At 35.5% G+C, this 13,305-nt stretch overlaps 1 protein-coding gene across 2 annotated transcripts in view; it reads right to left on the bottom strand.

Annotated features, from left to right (window-relative positions):
• Positions 1-13,305, bottom strand: part of Cfap91 (cilia and flagella associated protein 91) — a 68,923-nt gene that overhangs the window by 33,949 nt on the left and 21,669 nt on the right. For both annotated transcript variants that reach the window (XM_015478469.2, XM_048803259.1), the window contains exons 8-12: positions 12,289-12,446; positions 10,223-10,405; positions 9,172-9,314; positions 2,019-2,135; positions 455-526 (exon numbers count right to left, since the gene is read on the bottom strand). In XM_015478469.2, the coding sequence (XP_015333955.1) occupies positions 455-526; positions 2,019-2,135; positions 9,172-9,314; positions 10,223-10,405; positions 12,289-12,446 (673 nt within the window). The remainder of the gene's footprint in view (positions 1-454; positions 527-2,018; positions 2,136-9,171; positions 9,315-10,222; positions 10,406-12,288; positions 12,447-13,305) is intronic.

Below are 13,305 nucleotides of genomic sequence, written 5' to 3' on the forward strand. Positions count from 1 at the left end.
CAGAGCAATAAAAAAATGACTGAAACAAGTTTAAAAGGGGAGTTATCACTATGAGCTATGTCATTTATAATGCAGGTATTGTTAACTACGCAAATTCAAATAACTGTTATGAGTCAGTGGAAAATTAGGGAAGCCATTTAATTTGTAATACTTTAACAGTCAAAATTCAGGTGAGAAATTTCATTGAATAAGTAATTCGAGGGATGAAATAAGTTTCACACTGCCTTATTTACAACTGTGGCAAGAAGTAGTCATGTCCTTCCACTCCTTAACACTGTGTCACCCACCTGGACAAACAACAGCACTAGAAGGAGATGGGTAGGTGAATTAAAAGACAGCTGAACGGGGTAGCAGGATGCAAGAGGGAATTCACTCCAACAAACCTAGCACATATGCATTCTAAAAGTCTCATTCTCAAAGGAGAAACACAGGGCCTGTAGTTGGACCTACACACCATGTTCTGAACGACTCTACCCCGGAGTAAGCTTTGAAGGTAGATCACAGCCATTTCTATGTCTTCTTCTTCCTGAAAGAACAAAGGGAGAAGAACCAAGCAGCTTGAGAAGAGCAGCAGTCCAAGCATCAAATATTTTTTGAAGATTGATTTCAAGCAAGAAATGAGGCTAGATGCCAGAAGGATTTAAAGAGAAATAAAGCACAGTCTCTGCCCTCATTGAATATGCAGTACTTCAAACAATGTTACTTAATGTATCATTAACATTATTATTTTTTCATCATAAACATCATTACCAGATCATATTAAAGCCCCAAAATGATAAGACTACCATGCTGTCCCTTCAAATGATGCCATTTCCAAAAGAAAAAAAAAAAAAAACTTTCTTGAAGCAACAAGTATTGCTTGAATTAACCTTTCAGCATAGTATTTTCATGTTTGATCATGAGCTAGTAAAGAATACAACTCTGTTGTCCATGTTGCAGGGAGGTACTTCTCACAGGAATTTAGCTAAACTGGTAAATTTCAGAATATACTGCATAAGTTAATCTACAAAAATCACCTTAAATAATTCTGTGCAAAAAGCAGAAAGATCAGGATCTGGAAATCTAACCAAGGTGCCTTTCAGTGTCAAAGAAAGTAACAGCCTGATGGGAGCACAAACACCTAGAGCCCAAAGATGTGCAACCAAAGGCCTGCATGACGTCCAGAAAGGGGCCAGTCAGTGGGAGTGTTTCAGTCCCTCCATGGAGGCCACACAGGTCATCACAGGTGGTGACAGGCATTCATGAGATCTCTTGTCAACCCTACCCTGATGTAGCACACCTTCTGAACACAGGTGGACATTTTGTGGGGACTTGCCCTCCACGCAGAGATTCTGTGCTGGCCAAGCAGAGAGAGAGCCCAATCTACCTGGCAGTTCTGTTTCTCTCAATAAATAACTTTGCACTGTGGCATCTCTAGCAGTTTTTTTTAACCAACTGTGGTATCTTGCCCAAGTTGAGTTTAATGAGAAGTAGTCCTGGTTAGGGAGACTCGTCCAGAAGCCCGTCTGTCCCTAGGATATCTGTAGCATTTCCTTCCTCCTTGACTCCCACAGTCCTCGGCCACTCACGTGGGAAGAGAGACAGTAGGGTAACTGATCATCTCTCAATCTTCTTTTTCAACTTGGCATGTGAAAGATTACCTTCTGATTCCTATTTTCATCAGAAGAGCTTTCATTCTTTCTGATTTTATTCTTGAAAAAGACTGGGTTTATTTCACTTCATTCACTATGCTTAGTTTTATGTGTAGCTGATGCTTAGTATATAAGAGTAAAATAAATAAAGATAAATAAATAAAATAAATTTTAAAAAATAAAATCAACTTTAAATCAGAGACTGACAGAACAAATGTGTTTTTTCTGTATAGTTCCTTGCCTTAATAAATATGTAATATCAATTTAAAAAATCAGAGCTTGAGAAACTAACACTGTTAAATTAGATTTGTTTCCAACCCAAACTATCCTGAAATGAACTGATTACAATACTGAATTCTGCATTTCAAATAAAAGTTTCAAACTTACATTGGAACTCATTTCCAAGGTTGGAGTTGGAAGCCGAGGCTCAGGTATGGGGTTTCTTTGAAGGAGGCGCAGAGGTTTCTTTGGTTCCAGACCTTTACTCTTCTTTTCCAACAGTGCCTGAAATAATGCCAACTAATGTCATCCCTTTTCTTTGTATTTTCCTCCACTAACAGATCGAGGCTGCAGATCTGAATATCAATCAGAAACAATATTTCTATGGCTATGCTGGGTCAGCTTGAGAAAGTACAAACTGGGGTGTATGCATTTCCCACGGGGTGCTGTGATACTCCTAAGGAATGGGTAACCACTGAATAAATATGGCACATATTCTTAGTGTATCTATTTTAATAAAAGATTTGGGAGGTTTAAAGAATTTTTTTTGGTGTGTGTGTGTGTGTGTGGTACTGGGTATCAAACCCAGGGCCGTGCACTTGCTAGACAAGTGCTCTACCACTGAGCTACAATCCCAATCTATTATGAGTTTTTAAAAGGTTCTGTCTTATGTGCACACAAGCAAAACTCCAACTCCTGTTTTTCCACATGAGCTAATTTGCTGTATCACATGAATGTCTGAGCATTAGGAAATTTTGCTATGCAGCAAATGATTTAAATATTTGGTATGTCTTATTGTTACTAGGGAAACTGAAGCACATTTGATGGCAATTATCTCAAAGTGGAGAAGAGATCTTTTCTTTGGCCTTGAAACCTGAACATTCAGATTCTTAAAAAATTAGCTTGTTTCCTAGTGAGAGAGTGTATGTGTGTTTGTATTTTGACATATCTTTTTAAAATTTTTGACCACTAAAAGTCCTCAAATAACACATAATATAAGATCTTGCTCATTGGTTCTGTTTTGACCAGAGGGGAATATTTTTAAGTTAAAAGAAGGAAAAATTCTGCTTGTTATTTTAAAATCATACTTCAGTTAATTTCTCATCATATAATAAACTTTAAATTATATTTTTCTTAAAAACATAGATAAACACTGTTTTAAAACACACACACACACACACACACACACACACCACACCCCCCCACACACACACACACCTGAAACTGGTTAAAAAAAATGCAAATTATGGATAAAATTTAAAACCATCTAACTGTGGTTGTAATGGAGCCTCTGAGTTTGCCCAAAATAAAACTGACAGCAAATATATATCAATAACCACAACTGGGGACTCCACAGAAATCAGCAGCAGTCTAAAAGCAATTAATAATTTATGAAGTCTTGAGGGAAAAGTCCTGAACAATACCACATGAAACTATTTCAAAACCAATCATCCATAACTAATTATGTAGATAAGGATGTGGGAAAATGGCACTTTTGAATATAGCTAACATTGATAAATCATTTACATAAGAGCATTTGGCAATATCCACAAAATTATAAGTACACGTACATTTGTGGTCCAGAAATTCCAAGTCAAGGAATTTATCTTCTAGATATGTTCACACATGTGCCAAATTATATGCAAAAAATATCACTCACTGCAGTGTAGTGTTGTTGTCTGGGTTTTTGTTTTCAGTACTTGGGGTTGAACCCAGGTGCACTCTACCACTGAGGGCACCCCCTCTTTTTACTTTTTATCTTAAGACAAGGTCTGGCTAAGTTGCCCAGGTGGACCTTGAACCTCCTGCCTCAGCCTCCCAGGTAGATGGGATTACAGTTGTGAGGCACCATACTTGGTTTGCAGCATTAGTTATAATCTAAATATCTATCAAAAATGCATTTTTGTACATTTATACCATATCATGAAAGTGTGAAAAATTATAAGAAAGTTTTTCTGGTAATATTGACATAAATTGATTTCTGAGATATATTAAGTAAAAATGCAAGGATAGAACAGCACACTTTATCTATTTACATGTGAATTATAAAGAATTCTAAAAGAGACTTATATGTGTTTAGGCATATTTGCTAGAACATATTTAAAAATGTACTAATGTACATGAACATGTATGCTTCTGTGCAGGTATATGTTTAAATACACTCACATATATGTAAACATATACAGATATTTGCTTGTATCAAATCTCTCTGAAAGTACATTCATGAATCTAATAACATGAGTTTCATCCAGAGACAGAACTACATGACTGAGAGACAAGTATGTAAGAAAAACATTTAGGTTAATATTCTTAAATAACTCATGAATTTTGAACTATGTAATATGTTGCTTAGTCAACAAATTAATTTTAAATACAAGAAAAAATGAAAAATATACAAAGTTTTTTTTAAAAAAGAAAAGAAAAAATTCTCAAAACTGTTACAATTAAAAGAAAAATATTTGGTCAGGAAATCCAATTAAAATAATAAACAAAAATGCAATTTTCTTTAATCTCAGACTCATAATTGCCTACAAAAGTGGAGCTGAGGGAATGAGTATGCATGAACATGAGAATATTAAAGAAAACTTCTTATCAAACAATACACTTTAATATGCTCAAAAGGCAAATTTAAAGAACTCATTTTCACAAAGCTTCAGAAATATATTCCAGCTTAAATTTCTACCAAAATGGCCTGAAAATACTGCACTTGGCAATGCTTTTACACTTTTCTGAATATTTCTCCTCCATGATTTCATGACTTAGCTCATAAAGTATTTTTTTAAAATACTCTTATCCATGGAGAAACAAAGATAAGAATTATAGCAGATTTATAGTCAGAAACAATGCAAGCAAGAGGAAAGTGGAGTAAAATCTTTGAAGAGTTGGAAGAGGAAAGAAAGCAAATTAGAATTCTATTCTCAGCAAAATCACTCTTTGAAACTAAATATATATATATATATAAATCAAAACTCTGTATTTCAAAGGATATTATTAAGAAGATGAAAAAGACAACCCACAGAATGGGAGAAAATTTTGTGAATCACATATCTAATAAAGGTCTAGTCTCCAGAATATACAATGAACTCTTATAACTCAACAATTAAAAAAAAAAATTCTTAAATGGGTGAAGGATCTAAATAGACATATCTTCAAAAAAGAGATATAAATGAGTAACAGGTACTTAAAAGATGCTTGATATTATTAATTATTAGAGAAATGTGAATCAAAATCACAATGAGATATCATATCACACATACTGGAATAACAACTATAATAAAAAAGATAGGCAATAATAAATGATGGAGAAACTGAAACCCTCATACATTGTTGATGTGAATATAAGATAGTCCAGTCACTTTGGAAACAATCTAGCAGTTTCTCAAAAGTAAAACATAAGTTACTGTAGGACCCAACAATCCCACTCCTAGAGATATGCACAAGAGAACTAAAAACATGTCCACACAGAAACTTGAACATAAAAGTACACAGTAACACTACTTGTAATAGCCAATACTAGATATGATTCAAATATTCATCAGCTGATGAGTGGATAAATAAAATGTGGTATATCTATGCAATGGAATATTACGCAGTCATAAAAAGAATGGAGTACTGAGATGTATGGGAATGTGGACTGACCTTAAAATGCTATGCTAAGTGAAAGAAGCCAAATTTAAAAATGCCATTTAATGCACGATTCAATTTACACAATATGCTCAGCATAAGCAAATCCATAATGAAAAAGCAGAGCAGTGGTTGTGAGGGAATGAGGAAGAGGGGATTGGAAGTGACTGCTAGTGGGTCTGGCATTTGTTTAGGGGACGATGAAAATATTCCAGAATTAAATATGTTGATGGTGGCACAACTTTGTTAACATGCTAAAAACACTGAATTGAATATTTTAAATGGGCAGATTTCTGTTGTGTGTTTATTACACTCCCTCCCTCTACAACAGTAAAGGAGGAAGACTCTTGAGACAGACAAACACTGAAGCTGCTTGCCAGAGCACCATGTGAGACAATGAAACCAGTTGTTCAGGTCGGAGACTTAGAAGTCTGTGTAGATACATGAACAACTGAAGAATGGCAACGAAAGAACAAATGAAGTAGAACAAAATCTTTTCTTATTTTTCTAATTTTTAATTGCATTAAAAGATAACAATCTGTTAAAGCAATAAGAGTAAAAATGTATTGGGTGATTACAGCTTTTGAATCAAAGCAATGCCACAGGGATGGGAGACAGGAAATGGGAATTATCTGCTATAAGGTACCTGCCCCACACATGAGGGGTATAGTAGGATCTAAAGGTGGACTTTGATTATGTTATATGTATAATCATGTACTAGTCCACAAAGCAACCCTCACTAAATTTCAAAGAAAAGGTATCACATAGACTATTAGCTCTAATCACAGTGCAATTGAGTAAGTTAATTGAAAAAAAATGAGTTTAAATTCCTACATATTTGGACATTTTAAAACACTGTTAAATACTCACAGGTTCAAAAACAATATTGAACATTTTTAGATATTAGAATAAGAATAATGACAAATACTACATATCAAAACTAGTGGAATGCAGCAGAAATCAGTGTTTTAAATGAAGTGTTTAGCTTAAAATACCTATGTAAATTTGATAAGTGCCTGAAAAAAATTCAACAAAGACACAGTAAGACCTTTAGTAAATTAAGAACAAATGGGGGCTTCCGAGACCTCACAAAAATCATCCACAAAAACATTCTTACTCTTCTCAGCAAAGGAAACAATCAATAATTCGAAGAGAGAGACTATAGAATGGGGGAAAATTTTACCACACACACCTCAGATACAGCGCTAATATCCAGGATATATAAAGAACTCAAAAAACTCAACACCAAAAGAACAAATAATTCAATCAACAAAATGGCCAAGGACAGAACAGACACTTCACAGAAGAAGGAATACAATCAATCAAAAAATATATGAAAAATTTTTCAACATCTCTAGCAATTAGAGAAATGCGTATCAAAACTACTTTAAGATTTTATCCCACTCCAGTCAGATGGCAATTATCAAGGATACAAGCAACAATAAATCTTGATGAGGATATGGGGAAAAAGGTACACTCATACATTGCTGGTGTGACTGCAAATGGGAGCAACCATTATGTGATATGGAGATTCCTCAGAAAACTTGGAATGGAACCACTATTTGATCCAGCTATCCCACTCCTTAGTTTATACCTAAACTGAGGCATACTACAGTGACACAGCCACATCAGTGTTTATAGCAGCTGAACTCACAATAGCTAAACTATGGAACCAACCATCCTTCAACAGACCCCCAAAGCACAAGAAATAAAACCAATAATCAATAAGTGGGATGCCATCAAACTAAAAAGCTTCTGTTCAGCAAAGGAAATGACTAAGAGCAAAAAGAAAGAGCCTACGGTATGGGAGAAAATGTTGGCCAGCTACTCCTCCTATAGGGTATTAATATCCAGAACCTACAAAAAACCTAACACCAAAAAACCAAATAACCCAATCAATAAATGAACAAAAGAATGAAACAGAAACTTCTCAAAAGAAGAGACCTACACATACAGCTAACAAATAAGTGAAAAAATATTCAACATCTCTAGCAATCAAGGAAATGCAAATCAAACCTAAACTAAAATTTCATCTCATTCTAGTCAGAATGAAAATGATCAAGAAAACAAACAGTAATAAATGCTGGTGAGGTTGTGGGGGGAAATGGTACACTTGTACGTTGTTGGTGGGACTGCAGACTAGTAAAACCACTCTGGAAATCAGTATGGAGAGTCCTCAAAAAACTAGGGATGGAACCACCATATGACCCAGCTGTCTCACTCCTTGTTATTTTCCCAAAAGATGTAAAATCAGCGTATATAGCAAAATAGTCACATCAATATTTATAGTAGCACAATTCACAATAGCTGTTATAGAATCAACCCAGATGCACATTAATAGATAGATGGATGAATTAAGAAACTGTGATATATATATATGTGTGTGTATATATATATATATATATATATATATATATATATATATACATGCATACAACGGAGTTCTACTCAGTCATAATAAAAGAATAAAATTATGGCATTTGCAGGTAAGTAGATGGAAATGGAGAATATTGTACTAGGAAAAATTAGCCAGACTCAGAAACTCAAAAGTTGAATATTTTCTCTCAAATGCAGAAGCTAGAGTAAAATAAAGGGAAGAACAAGGGAAGGGTAGGATAACACAAAGAATCAATCAAATAAATAGATGAACAAAAGGAAGTCTGGTATAGTAGAGAAAGGAGACTGGGAGAGGGGAAAGGACGGGAGGGAAAAGGGGGAAAGAAAAGAGGGGATAATGAGCTGAAATCAATTTCCATGCACGCATGAGTTTGACAGGATGAACCCAACTACTATGTATAATGATTAAGCTCTAATAAAAGAAAACACATTCTTATAGAAAGTGAGCATATGGTGAACGCAGTATTCTACATAGGTAAAAGTAGACAGGGGAAATAGATGAGAAAGAACCTCATAGATACATACATCATTGTCAAGGTCCTATTTGTATGTTGAGCCTGGGTTCCCATGGACTCTTATTACTGAAATCAATGGAACAAACATGCATGGACTAGTGATGGGTGCACATCATAAACCAATGGGTCCCAAAGTGTGTTTCCTGGGCCTGGAGCATCAGCATCAACTGGAAACTTGTTTTTTAAAAAAATGCCAGCACTCCAGGAGCCTCACCCCAACCTACCTAGCAGAAATGGGGGGTGGGGGGCAGCAACATGTTTCAACAAGCCTCCCACATGGTTCTGATGCATACTAAAGTTTGATGGCCATCAAACTCTCTCATCTAAATGAGAAAGTTGTTGAATATGCCTGCTTTTATTCATGATGCCTCCTTATATTCATGATGCCCTGGTAACAATTATAAAGTGGAGAAAATGGAGCCTTTTGCAACTATTAACACCAAGAGTTATTACTAATCCTAGAAATTTGTTATTCCTCAGTAAAGTGTCAAATTTTGTTTTATAGATCCAAATTTGAAATTTTTCAGAAAGGAACATGAGTTCTCTAAATGGGGAGAATAACTTCTAAGTTTTCCTTCATTTTGAAGTGAGGGGAGGAAAGCACATGGGTTTGGCACATCAGGGGAAACCCCCAGAAGAGAAAAGTCTAGCGAGGAGAAAAGAACATGAGGTCCTACATTAGACCCCCTGCTCAACACCGCCCCAAACAAAGTACAAATTAGGCTAAAGCATTTTTCTGCAGAATTCTCACTAGAAGCCTCTTGTCTTCCAGATCACAATGATACCTTATGAACCTCTGCCAACTCATAGTCCAGTCTTGCTGCCCTCTTCAGAAAACCAGATTTAGTGGTACCGACTTTTGGTTTTGGAGTTCTGATTCTCGGTTGTGTCACAAAATCTGGAAGACTTGATTCAAGTTCAATTAATCCTATGGGAAGGAAGCACACGTTTTTAGTATCTAGTGCTTAAATTTACCATTTCAAATGAATATTTTTAATTTTAGTAAAATTAAAACGGATTTTGTTGGAGGTGTTGATGAGCTGTACTTGTATAATAGAATGAACTGCCCTTGAAATGGTAAGCACGATTCTGTGTAATTAACGCATGTTCTCAGTGTCTTGAACTATAAAATAAGAAATATATTCTAAAATAACAATGTTACCCTACAAAGGAACAATAAATTCCATTACTATCAACAGAAAATCAAAAATGCTAAAATACATGTTGCCACCACTCTAAAGAGAATGTTCATCTCTCTCACATTGTCATATTCTCCTCTGGAAATGGCCAGTCAGAGCTAAAGTTCAACAGTGTGATGATCAACTCATGATCTTGGCCACACGATGCTTCAACTTGTCAACTCAAATTTAAACAATTTAAATAAGCCTCTTAAACTTCAGAAAAGAAACCATCCTCTCTGTGAATTTACCACCTGACTACCCATCCCTTTGCCCTCTAGTTTTCTGACATTTCTTTCTTACAGGTTGATTCATTATGAAAGTCTTGTTTGTTTCATAAACCTGCTGTAAAAGTTTTTTTTCTAGTTAATTTTTGCATAACTTTGATTATTAACAATATTAAACATTTTCAAACATTTAGTAGCTAGTTGAATTTACCTTGTTAAAATGTTCTATAGTGTGTCCATATATTCATTTGTGTCTTAAGAGTTTTTATTGGTTTGTATAAATTTATATTAATAATCACATTAAATCTGTTCATTGCTGTTTCCTACAAATATTTTTTTATTGTTTAGCTTTTAGTCTAAATTTATATATTTAATCCACATGTCCAAGATAACCCTCTTATAATAGACTTATAATTATGCAAATTGTTTACCTTCATAGGTGTTGAGATAGTAGTTTTTTACTACAAAGTCCTCTGAGTTGTTGTCTGGGAAACGGCCAAGGCGAGATAGAGGTCCATAGACCTGTGATGCATAATCAGAATAATCCTTGATGATATCTCTTTTTTTCAGTTTCCCTTCTATATTCTTTCCCTTTCCTTCAAGCTTTCTGATTGCTGAAATAAAACATACCTACATGACTCTCTCCAAAATATTGTTCTGAATTAAAAATGAAAAATAGTAAACTATTCTAGTTTTATTCATTGGAAAGCTACTGAACTGAATGAATTTCAGGATGATTCACTAGAGCCAGAATGTGACACTAAAGACAGGTCTGCCATGAGATAGGCAGGAGTGACAGGAGCCGAATCAGCTAGTTGTCAACTCGTACTAATCAAAAATCTTTTATAACTGCAAGCTTTTAAAAGATTTGGGCCAAGACGTTTTCCATAAAAGTTTGTTAAATGAGGGAAATCCAAAGTAAATGGAAAAGAGGTTCAGTGAGTGCTAGAGACTTACTCTCCCCTACAAGACAATTAAAAGAGAGGACTACAGGTTCATCTTAGCTAACATCAGAATAACCAGAAGATGACTCTGTTAATAGCTTTCAGACTTGTTTGGCAGTCAAAGGGGAAAGTTTCACCGGTGCCCATTAGGAGAATTCTCAGCTCAGGGGTCATGCTCACTGTCTTCCACCTGATCTTTTCCTTTCTTCACAGATCCACTCCCTTTAAATGGCTCCAGGTGCACTCCCAAGGTGTAAATCATATGATGTCTCTGCCTTGAGCATATTTATTGTCTGTTTAATCATTAGTGCTTTTGTGTGGGACTTCGAGTTTTAGAATTAAGTAAAAATAGTTTATATTTTATTACTTATCTACAAAATGAGTCAAATACTTCACTAGTTATTCAAGTACTGAAAAGAACAAAAGGTTAACAATAACTAAATGAATATCTAGTTGTAACTTAAAAGTTACTTTTCCACATCCAAGAAGGAATTAGGGGGGCTGGGGATGTGGCACAACCAGTAGCGAGCTCGTCTGGCATGCGTGCGGCCCGGGTTCGATCCTCAGCACCACATACAAACAAAGATGTTGTGTCCACCGAGAACTAAAAAATAAATATTAAAAAATTATCTCTCTCACTCTCTCTTTTAAAATAAAAAAAAGGAATTAGGGAAGGGCTGGGGAATATAGCTCAGTTGGTCGAGTGCTTGCTTGTTCAATCCCCAGCACTACAAAAAAAAAAAAAAAAAGGAATTTAAATTCACCAAAATAATTTTAAGCAGTAATTTAATTTTTGTAATTGTTTAACTTTTGTTAGAAAACTAGTAGTTTTGAATTATTTTCTAAAATGTGATTGTTACTTGTATATATATATCAGTTGCTAATTTGCATATGGAGGTGATAGAATTTTTAATAAATGACATTAACAGTTTTTCAGTAAGTAAAGCTTTACCATTAAATGTTAATAATTTAAAATTTTTCACTTGAATTTTTTATTCTTTTTTTAAAATATTTAGTTTTTAGTTATAGGTGGGCACAATATCTTTATTTTATTATTATGTGGTGCTGAAGATAGAACCCAGTGCCTCATGCATGCTAGGCACTGAGCCATGGCCCCAGCCCAAGTAATTCTTAATTCTGCATTGAATAAAGAGTAAGGTGTACATTTCCTATTTTTGTACATGAAGTACAAATACATTTGTAGAACATAAACATATATTCAAGATGTCAGTGGTATTAAAATTTCTTGGAGAGGTGTGATTAGGGAAAAAATGTATCTTAAAGTTCATTTTTAGGGGACAATAATGACAAAAAAAAGTGGAGCAATAGGATTCTCGATCCAGGGCCTTGGACATCAATATGAGGAACCAACACTCACCCCCTCTATAACATCAACAACTTAACTATCTATTAGTATGTCGTCACTTGATGTAACTCATCTCTCATCCCTTACCTATCTGATAACACTAGGATGCAAAGAGAACTTTATCATAGCTAAATCAGAGAGCAAAGCCCCCTTTCCATTTTCTCCCGTCCTCATACTACACCATTACTTGATATATGTGTGCGATGGATTTGGGCTAGTTTGGCTTCTTTTGCTTCCTGCAGTTTACTCCACTGGGCATTCAAGTGCTTCATGTCCAGTTCATTTTGACGCTCTTCACGCCTCCTCAGCAGCTCTTTTAAAACTTCCAGGCGAAAGTCCTGCAGTCTTCAAATAAATTACAGAGCATTAATAAGTTCATGGTATTCCAAATATGTGTTTCTACTAGAGAGCACATGAACAGTTGCCACAGATGGGATCTTGTCCATGGGCATCGTCTTCATAGACTTTTCTAAAAGATCACTCTAGAAAAGTGTGATGAATGACCTGAGGGAAAAGGGGAGGAACTTAAGAGTGAATCTAATCACAATGCGTGGGGATAGTTATGAAGGATGAAGAACAGTATGGTAGGTGGGTTCTCCGGGCAGATGGACCTACAGGAACAAGAGGTCTGGACAGTTCCAGATTGAGTGGTATTGCTGGAGGATTAAGTAATGGGGGAGTGGAGAGAAGATGAGGTGCGAATCTGAAAATGCCAATGTCCAGTACATAGTAGGTACTCAATAAGTCTGCTCCCCTCCCTTTGCATGTAAGTGTTCTCCTAGAGTGTCCAACTCTGTACAGATGACTGCTCAGATATTTCTGAACCAGACTTTGCTTAAATTCCTGCTGTCCCTTGACTATATTTTTTAAAAAAAGGTACTTATTTTGTTCCCCCAGAAATCTACCCCTTTCCTCACATCTTCTTCCCTCTGCCAATGATCCCTCCTCCAACCATTTTTGCATCCATTCCCTTGTTCGTGTTCGTATTCTCTCTCCTAACTGGGACTCCTTGCAGCTAGTCTCTCCTCCTTCCAAACTTTGTCCCACATAGATGTCAAGGTTCACTTTCCTAAAACAGAGCTCTGAAAGCACATTTTACTCCTACTTAAAAACTCATGCATTAAATTATTCTTTCATTCATTTGTCAAATATTTAACAAGTGCCCATCATACAGGAGGCCAGAGACAATGACGTGCAAGACAAG

The sequence above is a fragment of the Marmota marmota genome, unplaced genomic scaffold (assembly GCF_001458135.2).
Source record: "Marmota marmota marmota unplaced genomic scaffold, marMar, whole genome shotgun sequence".
Taxonomy (NCBI): domain Eukaryota; kingdom Metazoa; phylum Chordata; class Mammalia; order Rodentia; family Sciuridae; genus Marmota; species Marmota marmota.